We start from the raw sequence: 20,031 nt of genomic DNA on the forward strand, positions 1-20,031 counted from the left end.
AGAAAAATGGATGTGCGGGAAAGAGAAAGATGCAGTTATTGTTTGATTGTTGACACCAGATCTTCGCCAAACATACATTATTGAATTTTTGTTACGTCGTTCTTTTGAAAGGCCGAGAACCCGAAGAGTGGGTTGGGAGACACCATGCCAGAGAGAAGAATGGCTTTTCCGGCCTCTTGTATGTGTACATGTATAGCCTACTGTGTGAAATACAGAATAGTGCTGGGAGAGCCAGAGAAGTTTAGAATAGACAGGAAAATAACCGAACGAAAAGATTCTGAACACATTTAGTGGTTCAGAAGTATCGATAACCGCACTTTGTGCGTGTGTGTACCGGTGTGTATCCTACTGTATGTGAATTTAGTTTTTTAGTCGCGTATGTGCGCACGGGCGCAGGCGAATATGTGCGCATGTGCGTGTGAGTGTGTGTATGTGCGCGTGCGTGTTTGTGTGTGTGAGCCCAGGTTCACACAGACGGACATGTGCCTATTATTTAAATAAAGAAAACGAATGCACTTGATTTCCTAGTTAATTTTTAAAAATGTTATTCACAATATTTCGCCACCAAAAGGAAGAAACATACACGTACATGTTACTGGCGTTTCTGGTTCACTGGACGGTTAAGATTATGTCATTTCGCTAGGTAAGAAAAGAAAGAGTAATGGTATTTGGTATGAGAGCCAAACAAGTTTAGCCTGGTTGCATGTAGGGCTTGGGTGATTTTGCCATGCCCTTGGTGCAAATACAGACATCCTGCTGTTTTAATAGTTTTATTTTTATGTACAGCAAATGCAATTAATGCTTATCACAATCAGTAGCAAATAATCAATGACTCGTCTTGATGAAGAAAACAACGGCAATGAAAACTGAAACTATTGTTTTTCTTTTTTTAAATTTCCCCTTGAACAACTTGCATACCAATTTCACAAAACAAGTTTTTCAACAAATATTTTAACACTAACACTACTGGATTTACCAGCTTCAGTAAGGGGAAATGAAAAAAGCAAGTGGATTATAAGTCAACTGACAACCCAAAAGACTGTGCTGTTGTTTTTTTTACTCCTCTGCTTTATTTAGTGATAGTGAAAGTGGTTGCAGTTGCACCTAGGGCAATTTACCTACACGTAATTGTCAAGGTTTAGAAGTTTTGGAAACTGCATTGTGTGTGTAGTGTGTGTGGGTGTGTGTTTGTTTGTTTGTTTGTGTGCATGTTCGTGTTTTTTCGTGTGTTTTTTTCAATAAGTGTTTTACGGCACTTGCAACTAAATAAGGTCATATAAGTGCCGAAGATTAGAGGTGTTACAAGAGACTTAGAGAGTAACAAACACAAGAAAGAAGGAGGGGAGATAAAGACCATAGATGTTTGATACGAAAGAAGAAGCAAACCATACCAGGGCACCCGCCAGCAACCCACATGTGCGTGTTTGTGCGCGTGTGTATGTGAGTGTGTGTGTGGGTGCACGAGCGCATGAGTGTGTGCGCGCGCATGTGTAGGCTACTGTATGCGTGTGCCCAGGCGTGTGCGTTTGCATGTGTCCATGTTCACACAGACCTACACCTGTCATCATTTTCAATAAATAACATAATAACTTGAATTAGATCTAGATCTAGAAAAACAAATGGGTATGATTTCTCGGATATTTTAAGCGTTGTCCAGGAATACATGTACTTTTCGGCACCACAACAATTATGGTTTGCTGCTGTAAGCTGTACCGGCAGATCTACCGTGAAGGCAACATACTGGGTAAAACTGTAATCGTAATTGTGGCACGTAGAAGAAGTGAGTTCGATTCCCGCATGGGGAGGGTCTATTTTATCGAATAGATTCTGGCTCTGTCTGAGTGTAAGTGTAAGGACGACGTTGTATTCCTCTCAGTCCAAGTATGCCCTGGGTAGCCTGAGTCCAAGCAGCCGCCAAATTATTTCAAGATCTAAATTATGTCAATTGGGGACGAAAAACATAGATTGATATACAATTATTACAATTACCGAACTACCTCTCATCCATTCAGTCACAAAACTCAGTATCTCTTCACAGACAATTTCTGTAGTTATGGTAAAAAGTGTGGAGGCCTTCCGGGGCCGATGAACATACAAATGTATGTAGTTCGAATAGACGACAAACATGATTATAGCCTAGAGAGCAAGAAAGGTGAACGAAGAATTCTTTTCAAGAGAAGACAAATTTCCTTCGCTGTCATTGTCAGGTTTCGAACCCCTGGATCTATAAAATGAGAAGTGAACACCATACCTCTAGTTAGACCATGACAGCCGCCAAACAGAGGATCTGAACCCCTCAATAAGGTTATTATTCTGACACGTAGTCGTTGTGGCCTTCTGGTCACTTAATGGCCATGATTTGTAGCATATTAAATGGACCCGATCGTGACCTAAAAGATCATGTTTGATTTTGAAAAATTTGACCAAAATACAAATACAATACAGTAGGCCTACAAAATTAAATCTAGGCCTATGTTGTATTAAAAGCATCTCCGCACAGAAATATTCACATACATGTACTTTGCAGACGAATTTGGGCCTATTGCAATAAACACATCTATAAATGATTATAATTCATGTAGCTGTAAGTTCTCTAGAAGGAGGTTGGAGGGTACTCAGTGCCGCAGGCAGGCCAAAGTCTTCTTTTTGTTATTTCCATTTGTTGTCTCCGCCTGGCTGTCATACTCTTTCCCTGCACTCAATGGTCGTTGTGTGATAGTCATTGTATAGATCTGCGTCTCTTTACGCAAACAAACGGATCTTCCCCACTCCAAGTGCAGCAAATAAGTTTATGATAATAAAAATGATATATACAATGAGAGCTGCTTTTCTGTCCATGTTGTTTGTGATGTGAAGCTTATCTAGACTGAACTAAACCAAAAACAAACAAAGAAACAAACAAACAAGAACACCCAAAAGGGTATGAGAACGTGGTTTTATACACAGACAAAGGCTTCATTCATCAGATCTGATAAAAACAACATTCCATATTTTATTTGTACAGACATCATCAGAACAATACTACTACTGTTATAACCAGTATGAGAATACAGTAGAATCTGCCCTAACGACCACCTTTCCAATACAGTCTCCTGTACAAAAAACAGCGACTTCCCCCTTGCTTTTTATAATGACACTGTCCAAGAAGACCACCTGTTTAACATGACCAATTTTCCCCTCGAGAATGGTGAGTCGTCTTGGACAGGTTCGACAGTGGTTTCTAAATGAAGAAAAAATTAGATTTTGAAGTAAAGCTAGAAATTAGAATCAAAGAACCATCAAACAGTAACAACATATTTGCTGGTAACTCAAAGACTTGGAATGGGTGTCATCTTAACTTTAACCTCATGAAGTGACTACCTTTATCTTTGTTCTAGTACTCTGGGCTACAAACTGAAAAGGGATTTAAAGGAAACTTTCAAATTGAATTCATATTTCCTTTGCAATCTTCAAAAAGGTAGATGTAAGTTTAACAAATCACAAACTGGAGCTAGACTAATCTCAAATTACCTTACTTAAAGTCTAAGCAAAAAGCAAAAATTCACCTTCAAAATCTCAAAAGATGCCCCTTTACAATCACGTATCCGTAAACAGCAGTATTTCTTTAAATTGCATTATTCTTTAAATCAAAACATGATTGTATGTATATGTCTGTGATAATCAACCCATCTTGGGTTAAGCGGCTGATTTATTAAGTAATGAAACTTTTTCATGCGAAGGTTGTTGAAGTATGGGCGGAATCGAACTTCAGAATAGATCTAACCTGTTCATAGAATTAGCCTAACCTAAGCACATTTCAAATAAATTATCAGCTTACAATTTCACAAGAACCTTTTCCTTCTGAAAAAATATCACTGATTCTGTGCAGAGGGGTAAGCATAGATCAGTTCAGCAATTTCATAAACGATAAAATCAAAGTAAATACACAAAGACAACGTGCTGGAACAGCATTAAAAAAGAAGAAGATTATTATTGAGACCGGAAGCTGGGCAACCTGTGTAAGACTCTGAAATTAATGTAGAAATAACAAGTTCATGGCGAAAACAGGTTCTTTAACAAATGGTGGTGAAAATGAAAGTCACGGCTACTTTTTTCTCGTTTTCCAAGTCTTCGCCAGCAAGTCTCTCATCCCACAGCTGTTGAGGAATTGGTCTTTTTTTAGGTCAATTCAGCTACCTAATATTCTGACGGGGCAGAGTAGAGGTAGCCACACTTTATTTCACAGCTCCTGTGGTTTTCACCAACGACATGCTATTCACTATTCACATTTCAGTCAAGATGGCTAGAGCCATCTATACATGTTGTTGCAAGTGGGGGGCAAATCGCATCTTAACTTATCAGTAACTTTCCCAACATGATTTTGAACCCTTTGTCCCTTTCAGATTTCCAAAACCCAAATTTGACTTCACGGCAATTCGACTTTCATATTTTTAAAAAACCATTCCAGAATTCACGATTCTGATCTTACTTTATTGTTTCAACTGCTAAACAGATCCCCTTGGGAATACACAGAGATCCTTTTCGCTTAGTCATTGACAAAACCAGATTTCCAACTCATTTTTGAGATGTTGTTCTTTACTGCACTTTGTCGTGAGTTGTTGTCGCTCTGTCTGGAGCTTGGTTTACTAGCCTTCTTTACAACATTGCTCAATGGATTCGACCACATGTTAGCAGTCAGGCGGTTCCCAGGTCTTGCTACTTTGGGGGAAGACGGAACCATTGGTTCAACACAGGACACCTGGAAACATAGAGAAATATTTTAATACATGTTCGGTTGGTACATAATAATAATAATAATAATAAATAGCGTTTGTATAGCGCAACTCCCCGCTCAGCAGCAAGCTCTATGCGCTTCATAAACTAGCTTATAATATATTCAAGACACATTATCTTTGTATCAGTACAAGTACAAGTTTAAGAAGTGAGGAGACACAGATATAAGTAATTTCAGAGGCAGCTCTCACACTGTGAAGTCTCAGTACCGTAGTCATTATTATTTATACACAACAGAAACGCACACATGCATTATATCATATGTGAGGCAGCGTGGTGGAATCAGGCTCTCGTCAAAATAATCAAAATGAAGAAACTTGCATTTTCCCGCAGGTTTGTAAATTTTTATTAAATTTTTGTTTTTTGGCTCAGCACCTTTCATGTCCTTTAGAGAACTAATATATGTGTGGATTTTTCTGAAAAACGTTGATTAAAGGCACAGAAAATGTTAATTTTCGATTATCATGGACTCTTAAGCTAAGGAAATAACTAACCTCTGTCGGATATTTTCTCACTAATTTTACCTCTGAAAACAAGTGACCCCCACCTCCTTCTTTCGTAAATATCTCAATTTGTATTCAAGATGAAAGGATATTTTTTTCATCCAAATATAGACAAATGAACAAGCTTTAAGATGATACCAATAACTCTACATGCCCAAAAATTGACGAGAGCCTGATTCCACCACGATGCTTCACATATTACATAAATATATATATATATATAAACGATTTGTATTTATATATTTATATGAGGTCAAGTTTAAGTGCATGTGTCTATGGTGAAGGAAGGTTTGGCATCAATTCTAGAGAAACAGAGGGAGCCAGCGAAAGAGAGTAAGAATGTGTTTATGTACCAGAAATATTCATTATTGTTGCACACGTGTTGGGTCAATTTCTCGGTGAGAGATCTATTACATCTATTTCAAAGTTTTTTGCAGTTCATCCTTTAGTTCACAACCAAACTCCTGGGTTTTAACCCCGTAAGGGGCCAGGTACGTTGTGTCCCTGGGAAAGACACTTAACAAGAATTTTACTCACTTCACCCAGATGGCAATTGGTACCCGGCTTTAGACAGTAACAGATCTTGCCGATTTGTTAGTTCTTAAGCTGCCTGCACTGTATGCTTTTTGGGGAGTCAAGAGTATTTCTGAGTGTTTTAGGTTTTGCAGGCTTATTAATATAGATTGTAAAGCGCATAAGGCTTGATGTTGAGCGGGTAAGTGCGCTCTACAAATGCCATTTACATTTGTATTACTGGAAAACTTACAAGTGATATTCCATGGTCTTGCACACCTTCGGACCGAAGATACACTGATGTGTGCACAAAACAGGATATACATAAAAGCTAATAAACAGCAACAATAAAAAAAAGAAACAGGAAATGCGTTCTAATATGATGACCTTGTTCAATCTTTTCAGCTCGATTTTCCTTTTGGCAGCCCATCCTTTATCCAGAGCATACTTGGGCAAGCTGCAACGCTTCAGGGCTGAGAATAACCCTGTGCTGAACTTCAGTGGGTTGAAATGGTCACAGGAATCCAGCTGAAGAGAAGGAAAAGGATTAGGAAAAAGAATACCATCAGTCTAATGAAGTTAATTTCGTACATCTAGTTTACCGAGCCACCTTATAAAGATCGGAGCATCAATATCAGAGAAAAAGATTGCAGGAAGACTGCAATATTGTGCGGCTGAGCAATCAGAAAGCTCAAAAGTGTGATTAGCGATATTCATTTGTTGTGACAGTGTGTAATGCAGCCGCTTGTTGTTCAGAAAACGAAGTTTGATATCTGTAAAGTTTGAAAGCTTCGTTAACCAGTCTTTTTTATTATGGTAAACTGGTTGTAGAAGTTGAGAATGTGTCAGAGAGGTGTTTCAGCTTGACTGTATCCATGACGAGCGTTTCCGATCCATGACAAAATGCTGCGGTGTTGCTATATTCTTCGAAGAATTATGCATTATATATGCTTAGTTATGTTCGTCTGTATGTCTTTGAGTCCATGAGTACATTGTCCTGGTGGTATATGACCGGGGCCTACACTCTTAGTTTGTTTTCTTACCAATACATGTAAACAAATGGACACAGGTTCATCAAGAGAGCTATGCCTTAGAAACTCAGAAAGGGTTTGATACCCAACCAAAATGCTGAGATACAACTGGACTTGTGTTCATTCTCAGTGTGAACTGTTTAATTAAATCAAAATTCAAAGATGTGTGTTGTGGCTACCTGAGAGAGAGAGGCCTGGATACACAGTTCACTTTCTTTAGTCAGAGGCTTCATTATTTGTGAACGACTGGACGGTAACAGTAGTTCGGCGGATACAACACTCTTCAAGAGAAGAGTCCTGTAGAAATAGCAAAGTAAAGCTATAGAACGATATGAAAGTGGATACTTAACACAAAAAACATTTCACTCTCTTGTTTAATTGTTTGAATGACATGAAGAAAAGCACATCAGGTAAGGTTCAAAAGGTGCACACAACAAGTAAAGAGATTAGAGATTAACCAAGAATGTTTCTTTTTGTACAGAAATGTAGCACTCTACAATACACAAATAAATAATCTAGAATGCGGAGTAATTAGCGAAGTACATGATCAAAATAAAAGGAAGAAGACATGATACACTAAAGAAAATGCCAAAAATATTAAAAAGCCTAAGTGTTATGTATATCATTCTACCACAAGAGATGCTGTGCCTTCTACGATTTTCTATTTGGGTCTTTCTGTTACCCTCTAACCTACCCTTCAACTGACTAGGGGATCCTGGACAGGAATCAATTTAGATCTGTTAAAATTAAAGTCTAGACAGACATACCTTTCCTCACTTAATCATCTGTAGTAATCAGAAGGAAATAAATTGAAGGAAAGCACGGTAACGACCAGTCAAACTCCAAATTTTCTACCATTTGAGTTTAAAGACAGATCATATTATCATTTCTTCAGGCATTTCACTTCGATTTTTAAAAATAATGTTTATGAACCTTTCTGCTCCCAGTTTGCAGGTACCTGTTATCAGACGGGATCATGATAAAATACCCTGATGCTGACAGTTGTCTGGAGGAGACATTTCCTGCTGTTGACTTGGTAGACACAGAAGTGCCAGAGGAGCTGCTGCTGTAGGGGACAGCACCAGTCGGAGAGTTCACATCCAACAGCTGCAGCAAAAGCACACTGTCCTGAGACGAGAACACAAAATACAACAATTGTCAAAAAAAAAACACTAAATGTGTCTTCAAAGCAAAATGAACTAGACAGAAAACATAACATGGCAGTGTCCGTTCGTAGCAGCACTTAGACATTTTGGGGAAGTCAGTCTCATTGTAACCGTTCCTGTTGAGTGGAAGTTCACATCAATTCAGCATACTTTTGACCACTCTTAGCATGCTACTGTACTGTATTGTATCGTTCTACACTTCTTTCTACAACATACGATTATCCAATTTTATCAGGACTTGTGAATTCAACACTGAAAAATATAAGTTGTGGAGCATAAGAGAGCCGTTATAAATCACCTGCAGTAGAGCCAGTGCCTCATTCTACGTCTACACATGCTTGGATTTATTAGAGTACACGCAATCAACTTCTTTCTATGTTGCTGGTTCTTTTGCAAAAGGGGATGCAAAATTCACAGTAATTAATTCGCTTGTCCTTCAAAGAAAGGGTGTAGAAGGAGAGTGGTAGCAGCAACATTTTTTTAACAACAAAGGCAATAGTAACGCTGAAATAAAGTAGAGAGAGCAGACAACATCAAAACAAACACAGGCAATCTTCTCTCAATGATACTACTACAACAGTCACATTGAAAAAAAATGTTGACATCCTCTTGAGCTAATAGACTGTCACCTGTTCAAAATTGCAAAAATAGAATGTTCAAGAAGTCATACATTTGCCACAAGCTCCGCACACAATGCATTGAAGTTGTTCTGGTTCGTCTCCAGCTCCTCCCAGTCAATAGTCCAGCAGGCTGTGGGTACGGCCACCAGGGGCAGGCCAAACAGCACAGACTCACACAGAGCTGAACGCGGGATGCTGCACACTGTCTGGGGGATACAGAGCCAATTATTAAATCGCTACCTCAGAATTACAAAGTAATATCTGCTCATGGCCTTGTTTTAAGAAATTTGACGTCAAAGATTTTGAGTTCATCATGTCAAGCTTTTGCGAATACAATTCTTTGAATATCTTGATAACAACTTCGAATAATCTAACGGTTTTGATAGAAGAGACGGAACATTTTGTTTTGACCTCATGGTCTTAGTAACTCAAGACGGCAAAAAATGTCAGTGAGAATTTTGTAATTCTGAGGTAGCAAAATAACGTCTACAAAACACACTCTCACGCAGAGCCAAACATGGCAAGCTACACACTTTCAGGAAGAAAAGTAAATCCTTATTCTATTAGCTATCTCTACAAAACATAGACCCGCACACGGCTGAATGTGGCAAGTTAAACATTGTGTGGAAGAAAAAGCTAACTACCTGCACAGAATAGATTTACACAAAGCTGAGCTAGTTATTATAAAAACCAAATTTTCACAAACTAACACAGAATTGAACAACGCAGGCTACATATATATTGCACTGGTGGAAAGAAATTATTCTTGGCATCTATCAATAAATTGACTAGAACATCTTAATGCATGGCAATGTTAATACTAATATTAGAACCTATAAAAATATTTTCTTCCGAAAGGACAACTTTGTAGAGAAAAATGAGGGTTGCATTTATACCTTACAGAACTACGGAAACTAATGCGTAAATTCTTGAACATTGCTTGCAATTTTGAACGGTTGACATATTTCGGCCCAAAAGGGTAAGTCACATTAATTATCACTTTTCTTGTGGTTAGTATGTATTTGTGCCTTTTGCAGTCTCAGATAAGATGCTGAGTTGCCTGTATACTTCATATCCAAGTGTACTAGATCTAGTAAACATAAGGCTCATGGATGGTAATTTGGGGTGGGGGGGTGGGTGCTTGCAATATACTAGAAAACAAAAAAATGCATCCGGTAAGGACCGTGGTGGAAGATTAATGCTCTAATAGATCCAAAACAGCAAAAATTTTATATTACAGAGTATGTCAGTCGTTCTGCCGTAGTGTAGTATCTCATTAGCCAATACAAAGAATAAGAACAATCCATAATGTGAGAATTACGTTGGAAATATTATGATAACATCAAGGCTATAACATATGATCACGCTCTCATTACACTAACCTTGAGCTTATGAATGGACACTGTCATACCTACAGCTTTGCTGGGAGTAGGATAGACATATTTGCAAATACTGGCATCAACATCCAGGCTCTGAGGAGAAAAGTAAAATAAAAAGTTGATAAGACAGGGAAAGATGTGCTTTACTAATGAATATGTGAGAAATTTAGCCTCAACACACAGTTTATGTAATTTGAGCAAGACCATTTCATTACAGAAGAACAACGTCTCTGGTATTAATCACAGTTCAGTGACACCATTTCTGGAAATCCTCTCCCTCTCCCTCCCTCTCTCTCTCTCTCCCTCCCTCTCTCTCTCTCTCTCTCTCTCTCTCTCTCTCTCTCTCTCTCTGCGAAGGTCAGTGGGTTATGGCTCAGCAATGCTGCAGATAATGTCATAATATGACTCCTCGGAGAATGACAAGAGCTACTCAAGATGTCGTGCGGTATCTTTTGCTATAGCTGAAATGTTGATAAGATGTCAGTGTACACTGCAAACACACAAAAGTGTTGGCCTCGAGAGGTCCTCCGTTGCGTTTATAGTTACCCGTAACCGGCTTCATCCCTAAGGATTATGTCATTTCAGGAAATGACAGTGCACCCGAGTCTGTAGTGTAGTACTTAACTAGATTCTTTGGCACTTCGCGGTCACAAGCAGTAGACCTGAGTCTCACTCGTGTTGGGAGAGTTTTATCGAGTATCTCAGTCTCTCAGTCTTTCTGCTGGGGTGTTGTATCCTTTCTCAGCCTGGGTTGGCACTGAGTTTATTGATTTGGGGGGGTAGAGCATTCATTGTAAAAAATGACAGTGCAGATTTGTACAAGGTATTTGTCAGCTGTGAAATCAGCTTACACTAGATTAGAGAATATGGGGTCTCTAGAGTTGACTAGATCAATTTTGTAGTCTTGCTTTTACTTCAGTCTGTCATTATGTGCGGAGATTTGCTGAAATGATAATTACATATATACACCTCACGAAAAATTCTGCATATGGGTAGTTCTATTCTTCAAACTACAAAACCCAGTAAAGTATAAGACACCGAGACCAGAATGATTGACGAAAGGTGATAAAATTACTGAAGCAAAAAGGGGCATGGCTTTGGCGTTTGTGGTGTAGGGGACGCAACTCTTCATCCTTAAGAGTGTGTTGGTGAGATGTCAACTTGTTGCCCCTTTAATCTCCAGTCAGTAAGTACTCCAAACACTTGGGGTGGAATAGGGCATATAATAGTCTTAGTTAAGGAGCCTCTCGCTTATTTATGTTTGTTTCAAAGACAATAGGAAACGTGGGAAAGTACTACACTCATAAAGTGTGTAGCAGCTATAATATGGATTCAAAAGAGACAAAAAAATGAAGAAGTTATTTCGAGAAGAAAAAAAAAGATTATGTTATTCTGTTCCTCTGTTCCTCTGTCTTTCTGTACACACACTGTTTTGCGCAGACATAGCTTTTTACAATCTATTTTGTGTCTCTAAGATTGTGGGGCATTCGAGTAATGTTGATTCATTAGGTTTAATTTACTGAGTTTTATGCTTATTTCATCTTAACAAACTATAGTGTGTTTGTGCATCCTTATTCTTCCCTTTAGTTTTCTCTAGAAAGATATAATAATAATAATAATAATAATAATAATAATAATAATAATAATAATAATAATAATAATAATAATAATAATGCGCTTTACACTATGTTATTACCCCAGCAGACCCTATAACACTCAGAAACATTCTCAGCTTCCAGGGAAGCATACAGTGCAAGCAGCCGATTAAGCGACACTAACAAACTGACAATATCTTTCGCTATCTGTAACTGGGTACCCATTCTCATCTGGGTGAAGTGAGGAAAATTCGTGTAAAGTGCCTTTCCCAAGGACACAACGTCGGGCCCCTGACGGGATTCGAACTCACAACCTTACAGTTGCGAGTCCCAGAGTCTAACCACTAGTACGGCACCGATGCTACAGAGGCCTTTCTTATTCCCATGAAGAAGAAGATGAGGAAAAAAATAAATAATAACTTACATATCTGTTGTGACAAGGCAAACGTTGAGGGTTGAGCATTTTCTCCAGTACATCACACTTGATGAGAAGCTCTGTATCAGCTTGAAAAAAGTCATTAAAGCAACAATATTTCAGCTGTGTCTTTTCATTGATGGAGATGTTACATAGATTCTTTTATAACTCATATCAGTAGGGGGGGGCATCCCTTCCTTATTATATTATGAATAGTTGAATACATTTTTAAAAATACAGAGTGCAGTGTTCATGACACAAAACAATCGGTCAATCAACCTGACAACACTGTGAAACTCACAACCAACAAAGTGGCCAAGTCCCACCTTCAATTTCAGTGAAACCAATCAGGCTTGGGACGACCATCCCCGACCCAGTGAGTCCCATGTGGCAGACAATGAATAGTTACTGTAAAGGAGATTAGCTGTTAATTTGAATAAGCAACCCCGACTACCTAGCGATTCTCTTACCAGGAAGAGGAGTGCCCCCGCCTAGCGCCTTATCGAGTTGGAGTCAAGGAGACCAACTATCTGACACCAAAGATACTACACCCTACAGTAGGCTGTACTATCTTTGCTGACACTGCTCTGGCTGTGCTGACTTCAAATTTGGCTGTTTTCAACCTTAACTTTTAGGTGTATCAATAGAATAGATGGAAGGACTTGCAAAAGGGCGTAACTTCTTAGATGATTGAAAGTTGTATTTTTGCACCATGATCCATCTTGCAGACAATGTGTTGAGAATTATTAGTTTTTAAAAACGACTTTATATTTAATACAGTCATGAATATCAACATATTATAATTGTACAGGCTTGGGACTGCGACTGTAATTTGGTAGTATTAAAGATGTTTTGGTTGTTGAAGCTTGTCTGGGAAGGGTGGGAGAGGGGTTGTCCTCCCTGAGCTCTTGAAAGTCATGCATCAGAGTGTGGGAATGATAGTAGAAAATTGGCCTTCCCAGACCTTTACTTTCAGGCAAATGTATTATCATGACAGACTATCCGTTAGACCTTGGTCATTCAGGCGAGGTTTATGGTAGACCGCATTATCACAGCAACCGTCAAGTGGGCGGCACCGATTTTCTTTTCTTTGATACAATACTGATGGTGTCCCTGGACTACGGCAAACTTTAACACTGATGTGGGCCCACAGTAGACTATACAATGGACTCTGCACAGAGTGCACATGGCGCAAAAGCATAATAAGGATGTACCTGGCGTCGGTGGCGGAAGCAACACATGTAGATGTTCACTTTCACTGAGAGTGTCAGTCAGCCAGCTGTAAAAAAACCTATGTAGAGACACTTGATCTGTTGATAGAAAAGAGAAAAAAATACCAAAGTCAGGTTGAATCACTTAAATTCTATTTTATTTCTAACGCTACCGTCAGTTTGGTAACATGTGTACTATTTTCAGGCTTTGAAAATAATAAAATGCTCCTCTAACTTAGGGTTTTAGAGCAGAATGCTGTTGGAATTTACTCAATTCTTGTGACTTTCAATATTATTATTAGTGTCTTACCACATTCTAAGCACAACATATCCACCAAGCCACTGTAGTCTTCTGTAGCGCCATCTACAGCCATTGTTTCCTGGCTGGCTGTGTCAATGCTCTCCGACATACTGCTGTTGACTTTAACGCTGAGAATACGCTGAGAAGGCAACAAAACACGTGTAAACTAAAAACACATTGGCACTCACAAAAATATATTATTCATGCAACCAACTAGCTTCATAACAATACACAAGCCAAGAAAGTCGAAAAGGAAAGCTGTGCATTTTACACATGATTGATTGCAATCAAAGTGAGATAAGGGTCATTTGTATAAATTCAAGAGGAGGGGGGGAAATTATAATGCGCTCAAGAAGGTCCTATTTGCATCTACTAATGAAAAAATCTGTCTCAGGCACAAGTATTGCATAGCAATCTCAAAACAAGTATGAAATTGTACATGGGAGACTTTGTCTTCAGGTCAGTCCTGTTTCATAATGTGTATACTGGCGGCAGCAGAGAACTTGAAAGACTGCATGCAAAAAAATGACATTGAAAATTGAAATCTACATTAAGTTAGAAATATATTCAGGCGAATGGGTAAAGAAAAAATATGTTTATTTTTCTGAAAGCCGAAAAAATTAATGAGTCCCATTTTAAAGTAAAAACTCTTCATATTTTGTTTATATACAAACCTTGAGTAATGTCAGGTCAACCTGACTTGGCAAGTCCTTGAGATTCTGCTGTACATAACCTCCTGGGTGGGCTGTGAGGACAATCACCTCAAGTTGGTTAAAATTCAAAGATGCCTGAAAATATTTTAAAAAGTGAGAAGTGTATTTGTTCATAATCAAATCATTTTGCTTTCTACTTCAAATGCATGTAATGTGTTAGCCCTGATTTGATAAATAAATAAATGCATCTTTCGTCTCTAATTTCCTCAAGTATGCACTTTCTCTGAGTAAAAAAGTTCAGTTTTAGACGACTGTCAGGGGCACTATGGATGATAGGGCAACCACTTTTCTCCACCCTTGTCTATTGTCTGCCTTTCAAAGGCTTCGCCCAACCTTAAACCTGTCCATTCCGTTATGTTTCTTCCCATCTATTTTTCTGCCTGCCTTTCTTTTTTCCTCCTTGTATGTACAGTGCCCTGTAGGATCACCATTGAAGTCCTGCTGATCTTGTTATGTGCCCAACGATCTCGATTTGCGTTGTTGTTGTTTTTTCAGTGGTGAGAAGGTCTTCATAGGGCCCAATGGCAAGCCTGATTTTGTCCCTCACTTACTCATTTGAAACATGATTTCTGTAGGAGATGCCCAACAGTCTTCGAAATCATCTTATTCATAGAAAATGATGTAAGCTTGTATTAATGAAAAAGGCAAATAATATGGAAACTCAAAATAAACTGCTACATTTTGTTGTTGCTATTGTTATAAGATAAATAATTAAACACCCTTTTCACTGGAAGTTTCCTTCAAACAAAAGGGCCCACAGTTTATTTGTTTGTTTGTTTGTTTGTTTGTTTTATCCGCCGCTTATACCCTTTTGGGTGTCGCGGGAAGAAAGAGACGTCTCTCTGTCGCCAGCCGGAGAGTTTGGTTCAGGGGGATGCCGTGGGTGGTTAATGTTTCCCTGACTCCATCTGTCCAGGTCTTTCTCGGTCGCCCTCTAGCCTTGTTGCCATCGAATTTTTGGAGGTAGGCACGTTGTGCTGGATGGTGTGTTGGCAATCGTAGGAGATGTCCGGACCCACAGTACACATCATAATCATAGTCATACAAAATGAAAATGTGTAATCTCTTGCAGCTAGTGTGACACCGCAAGAGTATGATAGTCTTATGTAATCCAACAATGGGAAAGAGCAAGAGGTCAATTAAAACGACAGAAAAACAAGAAGGAGATCCCTCCTTGTAAACCAGTCTCTCACATTCATGCACATCGGAAATAGATTATAACTTTAAACTTTAATCACTGCGCTGGGTTTACATCTTTGCCATTAGGGCACAGACAAGAACGAGTATGAAAGACGCATTTTTTTTTTAAAGACTACAAAAGAAAATGTATTTTATCAATCCTCATAAGGATATTGGAACTCATTTTCATTTTGGCATAATATTTCAAATGACAGCTTGTGATTTCAGATAAATAAGATGAAGCACCCAGTTTTTTTCATTTAGTTAGGGCGAGCCTGTGTTTCTAAAGAACATCCCCTCATAACTACCCATCTAAAAGTCATTCTACTGAAAGCACTAAAAATTTCTTTTTTGGACCCCAGAAAATAACAGGGGGGGGGAGAAGTCCACAATGAAAGAATGAAAGCTATTTCTTCTTTAGATGTAGATAACAAATCTCTGTTGTTCTGCAACAAAGGCCTGACTACCTGTTGGACATTCCCGATGTACCGCTGGAACTGTCTGCAGGCTTCCAGCAGCCCCTGAGCTAAGCATTGGCCCATTTCCGTGGGACTACGATCTGGCAGAGACTCATCTAACAAAGTCCTGATGTCCTGCAGCGCTGTGTACAGACGGACACAGTTGTTCCTCACGTGAGTCAGAGGTAAGATCATCTGTTGATCAGGGAAAATAACTAGATATTTTTGATGTTATGTCAAATAAATATAAGTAACCTAACCTGGCTTGTAGACCTGTGGATAAAGATGAATGATGAACGCAATTTTGCTTGAAGTAAAGAAATGGTAACAATTTTGCATTGCCAGCTGAAATGCAACGCTGAAACAGGCGAATCCATCCACTGAGCTCTAACAAAAGAAAAGAAAAAGAAAGAAAACCCAAGTTTAATCACCCTGACAATTGACTGGGGGCTTTTTGTTTACAATACCTCCACACATAAAATGCAAGTTTTGATACACGAAAAGCACTGATACCACTATGCAAATTACCTCTGTCTGTCAGAGGGTGGAAAATGTTCAAATTGCTCAAGCGTATGTCTTCTACTCTACTGAAAAGCCTGCTATATAATCTCGTGTGAATCATAGGTAGGCCTAGCTCAACAAGCAAATGCTCATTTTCAAACAGATGGGCCAGAAGCTCACGTTTAACCACAAGGTTATCAGTCATAACAAGTCATATTGAACCACGCAATGAAACAGACCAATAGAAATCTAACAAGTCCTACTCACATCAGGGAACGTGGTCAGAACGTACATTCCAAAGAGAGGGATTCGTGATAAACCTGCCAGGCTTGATCCAACACATAAGACATTCTCAAGAGCATCACATATAGACCGACCAGCAAGAATTTCAAAAGGGGGGTTGATATCAAACAGGACAATACGAGCTGAAAATAAATAAATATAGGATAAAATCAAAGAGTAAGAGTGTAAGGCTAATCAGAATGGGGGAAAAAACGTATAAGATTTAGCTTTCCACTTGCCTGCAATTAAGTATCAAGATTCTTAATCATTGCGATGATGCGTTTCAGAACCGTTTCTCTAGATGTCTAGAAATCTATATATTAGACTAGATATCTAGATCTAGACTCTAGATCTAGATGTAGATGTAGATCTAATATTATTAGATCCAGATCTAAAGAGCTAGAGTGTTAATTGCCCCTAACACTACCTTATTATCATTATTATTATTATTATTATTATTATTATTATTATATTATTGTTATTGTGTAGGCCTAGTCCTACAGCAGATAGTAAAACGGATAAGACCTGTGCACATGTAGATCTAGTATTTCCAAAATATTAAATGACTAGTTCAACGTGTCGCCCTCAACGGGCTTCATCCATCAGGAACATTCAAAATATAGCCAAAATGACTCAATCTAGAATACATGTATATCTAAAATCTCTTCATCTTGATCTGCACCAGGCAAGCTGAAAAAAACAAAAACAAAGTGCGTAGGCCTACATTCATGTCACAACAACGCAAAACGGTGCGGTGAACGCATAGGCCTATCGGAAAGAGAAAGGGGAACACTAATATATGGCCAGGAGTGGTAGAGAGAGAGAGAGAGAGAGAGAGAGAGAGAGAGAGAGAGAGAGAGAGAGAGAGAGAGAGAGAGAGAGAGACAGACAGACAGACAGACAGACAGACAGACAGACAGACAGACAGACAGACAGACAGACAGACAGACAGACATATGTAGGCTACGGGAAACAAGTGCGTGGCCATGGAGGTATAGCCTAAAGAATAGATCTAGAAATCTAGATCTACATCTAGAATCTAGATCCAGTTCTAGATTCTAGATCTATATCTATATCTACATCTAGATCTAGTTCTAGATGTATCTACATCTAAATACAGATACGGAAAGGCAGAGCCATATGATGGAAGGGGTTACTGGCAGGAATACAAGGTGTGATGGCGATTTTGTAGTTTCGTTCGTTAAAGTCAAGCAGGGGGGTTTCAGGGGGGTTTCAGGGGGGCTTGCCCCCCTGACCTAAAAAACATGTGGAGGTGGGGGGCTTCAGGGGGCATGCCCCCCTGAATAAAATGTTATCCTAATTTGATGTTTTGCAGTTAGGTTGCATCCCTGCTCTTTGTGTAGCCTAATTCAAATAGTATTTGGTCTTCAAGACTTCTGGATTTCTTCTCTGGATGTAAACAAATGGATCGTGGACTTTAACGAACGGAACTACAAGATCACCGGGGTGATTAGTAGGCTTAGGATCTACTATCATTATCATTATTATATGAATCCAAAAAACGCACTACCTGGGTGTTGGCCTATCGCCGGTCGATTCATTATCACTTGACTGGAATTTATATAGATTTCTAGATCTAGATCTAGATCCAGGTCTGGATGATAGGCCTTACGTATTTGATTTTAGATCAACATCTAGATATATCTAGGCCTACATCTAGAATCTAGGCCTGCAATCATAGCAGAAGATGCGTCGTACTTTCAAAGTTGCCAGGTAATTTTCTAGAACCGCATGTTTAAGCCTGTAGAGAATCCATGTAATAATAATTTCATTTAGACAACTCATTGACAGATTGGCTTTCGTTGGACGACAGCCAAAGAGGTTTGATCTATACCAATGATAGTCTTGTACTATCTTTGTCTATACAAACAATTTGTAAATGTAAGACAATGAGTAATGATAATAAAAAAGCGTTTTTCGTAGTGTAATTAGGCCGTTTTTCTTGTGTTCTTGCTGGGGTAATTAATATTCCATATTTAAAAATATGTGTCCCTGCCGGTCAATATCAGTCACATGAAGGAAATTTCAAAACTGAGTTAACATTATTTTCAAAAACTATCACCTTTTCCCGACAATTTAAAACAAGAATTACGTAAATATGACCATATTTGACGAAAATACAGAACTTTTAATTGTGCGAGGTGAGGAAACACGAAAAGGAGAAAATGGCCTCCGAAGTTAAGCAACATGTTTCCCTAGCAATGGGGGTCTTAGAATTGAGATAAAGACTTGAAATTTAGCAGTTATCTTGGGTATGCCACTACAAGGTAATATACTAACGTAGAAAACTATTCATGCTCAGAGAAAAAAAACTTTTGGAAAAAACAAAATTTTCACGAGAACGGTCTTCACGTCAAATGCAACAAGATTTTAGCATTGTCCTAAGGACCTGATACTAAATTTTCAAAGTAGTTGTAAGTCAAATTTACCTGTTTCATATGAAAGGCCTGTGTCTCCTGAGAATTCTGGTACCATACTTTTACCTCTCAGCCAATGTTTAAGAGAATGGCAGCTGTTTCAATTTAACATAATAATCAAATATTGCTGAAGTCGGTAGCAACCCCATGTTTGACAAAGAGCACCAAGTGCACCAAACATCTCTACATTAACATAGTACAATCATTGTTATAAAGAAATGAAGCCTAATTTTTTTCATGACTGTGAGATTATTACAAATCTGTATTGTTTTGCCTCAAACGCGATGATAGGTCGTTATTTCAATAAAACCACAGAGAGTTGTTTCAGCCGGCGTCGACCAGCCCTCGCGGCGACCGAGTTGACTCAATACTTTAGTGTGCTAGTGCTCCCGGTAGTTCGCGGAAAGATTCATGCAAAATAATTCCAAGCCGATGATTTTATTCTAATAGAAAAAGAACGGTTCTTTCTATTGGTACCTTCTTAGCCTGTATTTTACACATTTCGTGTTTAAAATTATTTTTGAAACTTAGATTCTTTTTTTAAAGGGTTTCTATCCAAACGCCAAAGGCCAAGAAAAATAAATAATAATAACCACGTGAAACCACGCCCAAAGCTGTATAAGTCTCCACCAATGAAAAGACGGTATTTAATCATCAATCTTTCTGTAAAGCACTGGGATGCATGGGTGTCAATTTTGAACCGCCCACCTTGCATTCCGACCGCGAGGGGCTTCCCTTTCCACGGCGATTCTCCTGCTCATTCTCAACATACAAACAACATACACTATTATAAAGAAGCAAATCTGAACTTTTTCAAAGTGTTCAGCATTTGGTGTTTTATAGCAAAAGAGCAAAGAAACAGAGACCTGAATTACCCCCTATTTTGTTTGTTTGTTTGTTTAGTATAGGGTTTTACGGCGCTCGCAACTGCATAAGGTCATATGAGCGCGCGG

General features: G+C 38.7%; 1 protein-coding gene across 1 annotated transcript; it reads right to left on the bottom strand.

Annotated features, from left to right (window-relative positions):
* Positions 1–2,809: 2,809 nt before the first annotated feature.
* Positions 2,810–18,326, bottom strand: LOC101851502 (meiosis 1 arrest protein). Its single transcript, XM_035970039.1, has 13 exons — positions 18,172–18,326; positions 16,626–16,783; positions 15,867–16,052; positions 14,182–14,295; positions 13,517–13,646; positions 13,210–13,305; positions 12,005–12,084; positions 9,989–10,078; positions 8,657–8,812; positions 7,779–7,948; positions 7,000–7,117; positions 6,177–6,317; positions 2,810–4,738 (listed from the first exon to the last, which is right to left on the bottom strand). The coding sequence occupies exons 1-13, from the start codon at positions 18,200–18,202 to the stop codon at positions 4,526–4,528; spliced, it is 1,683 nt and encodes a 560-aa protein (XP_035825932.1). The 5' UTR covers positions 18,203–18,326; the 3' UTR covers positions 2,810–4,525.
* Between the last annotated feature and the right edge of the window lie 1,705 nt (positions 18,327–20,031).

The sequence above is a fragment of the Aplysia californica genome, unplaced genomic scaffold, assembly GCF_000002075.1.
Source record: "Aplysia californica isolate F4 #8 unplaced genomic scaffold, AplCal3.0 scaffold00213, whole genome shotgun sequence".
In the NCBI taxonomy this organism is placed as follows: Eukaryota; Metazoa; Mollusca; class Gastropoda; order Aplysiida; family Aplysiidae; genus Aplysia; species Aplysia californica.

Coding starts and splice junctions, on each gene's coding strand:
- LOC101851502 (XM_035970039.1), bottom strand. CDS start 18,202: ATGAATCGACCGGCGATAGGCCAACACCCAG. Junction 16,784..18,171: donor GGCGATAGGCCAACACCCAG/GTAGTGCGTTTT, acceptor ATTTATTTTCAG/CTCGTATTGTCCTGTTTGAT. Junction 13,647..14,181: donor TTGACCTGACATTACTCAAG/GTTTGTATATAA, acceptor TTGCCTTCTCAG/CGTATTCTCAGCGTTAAAGT.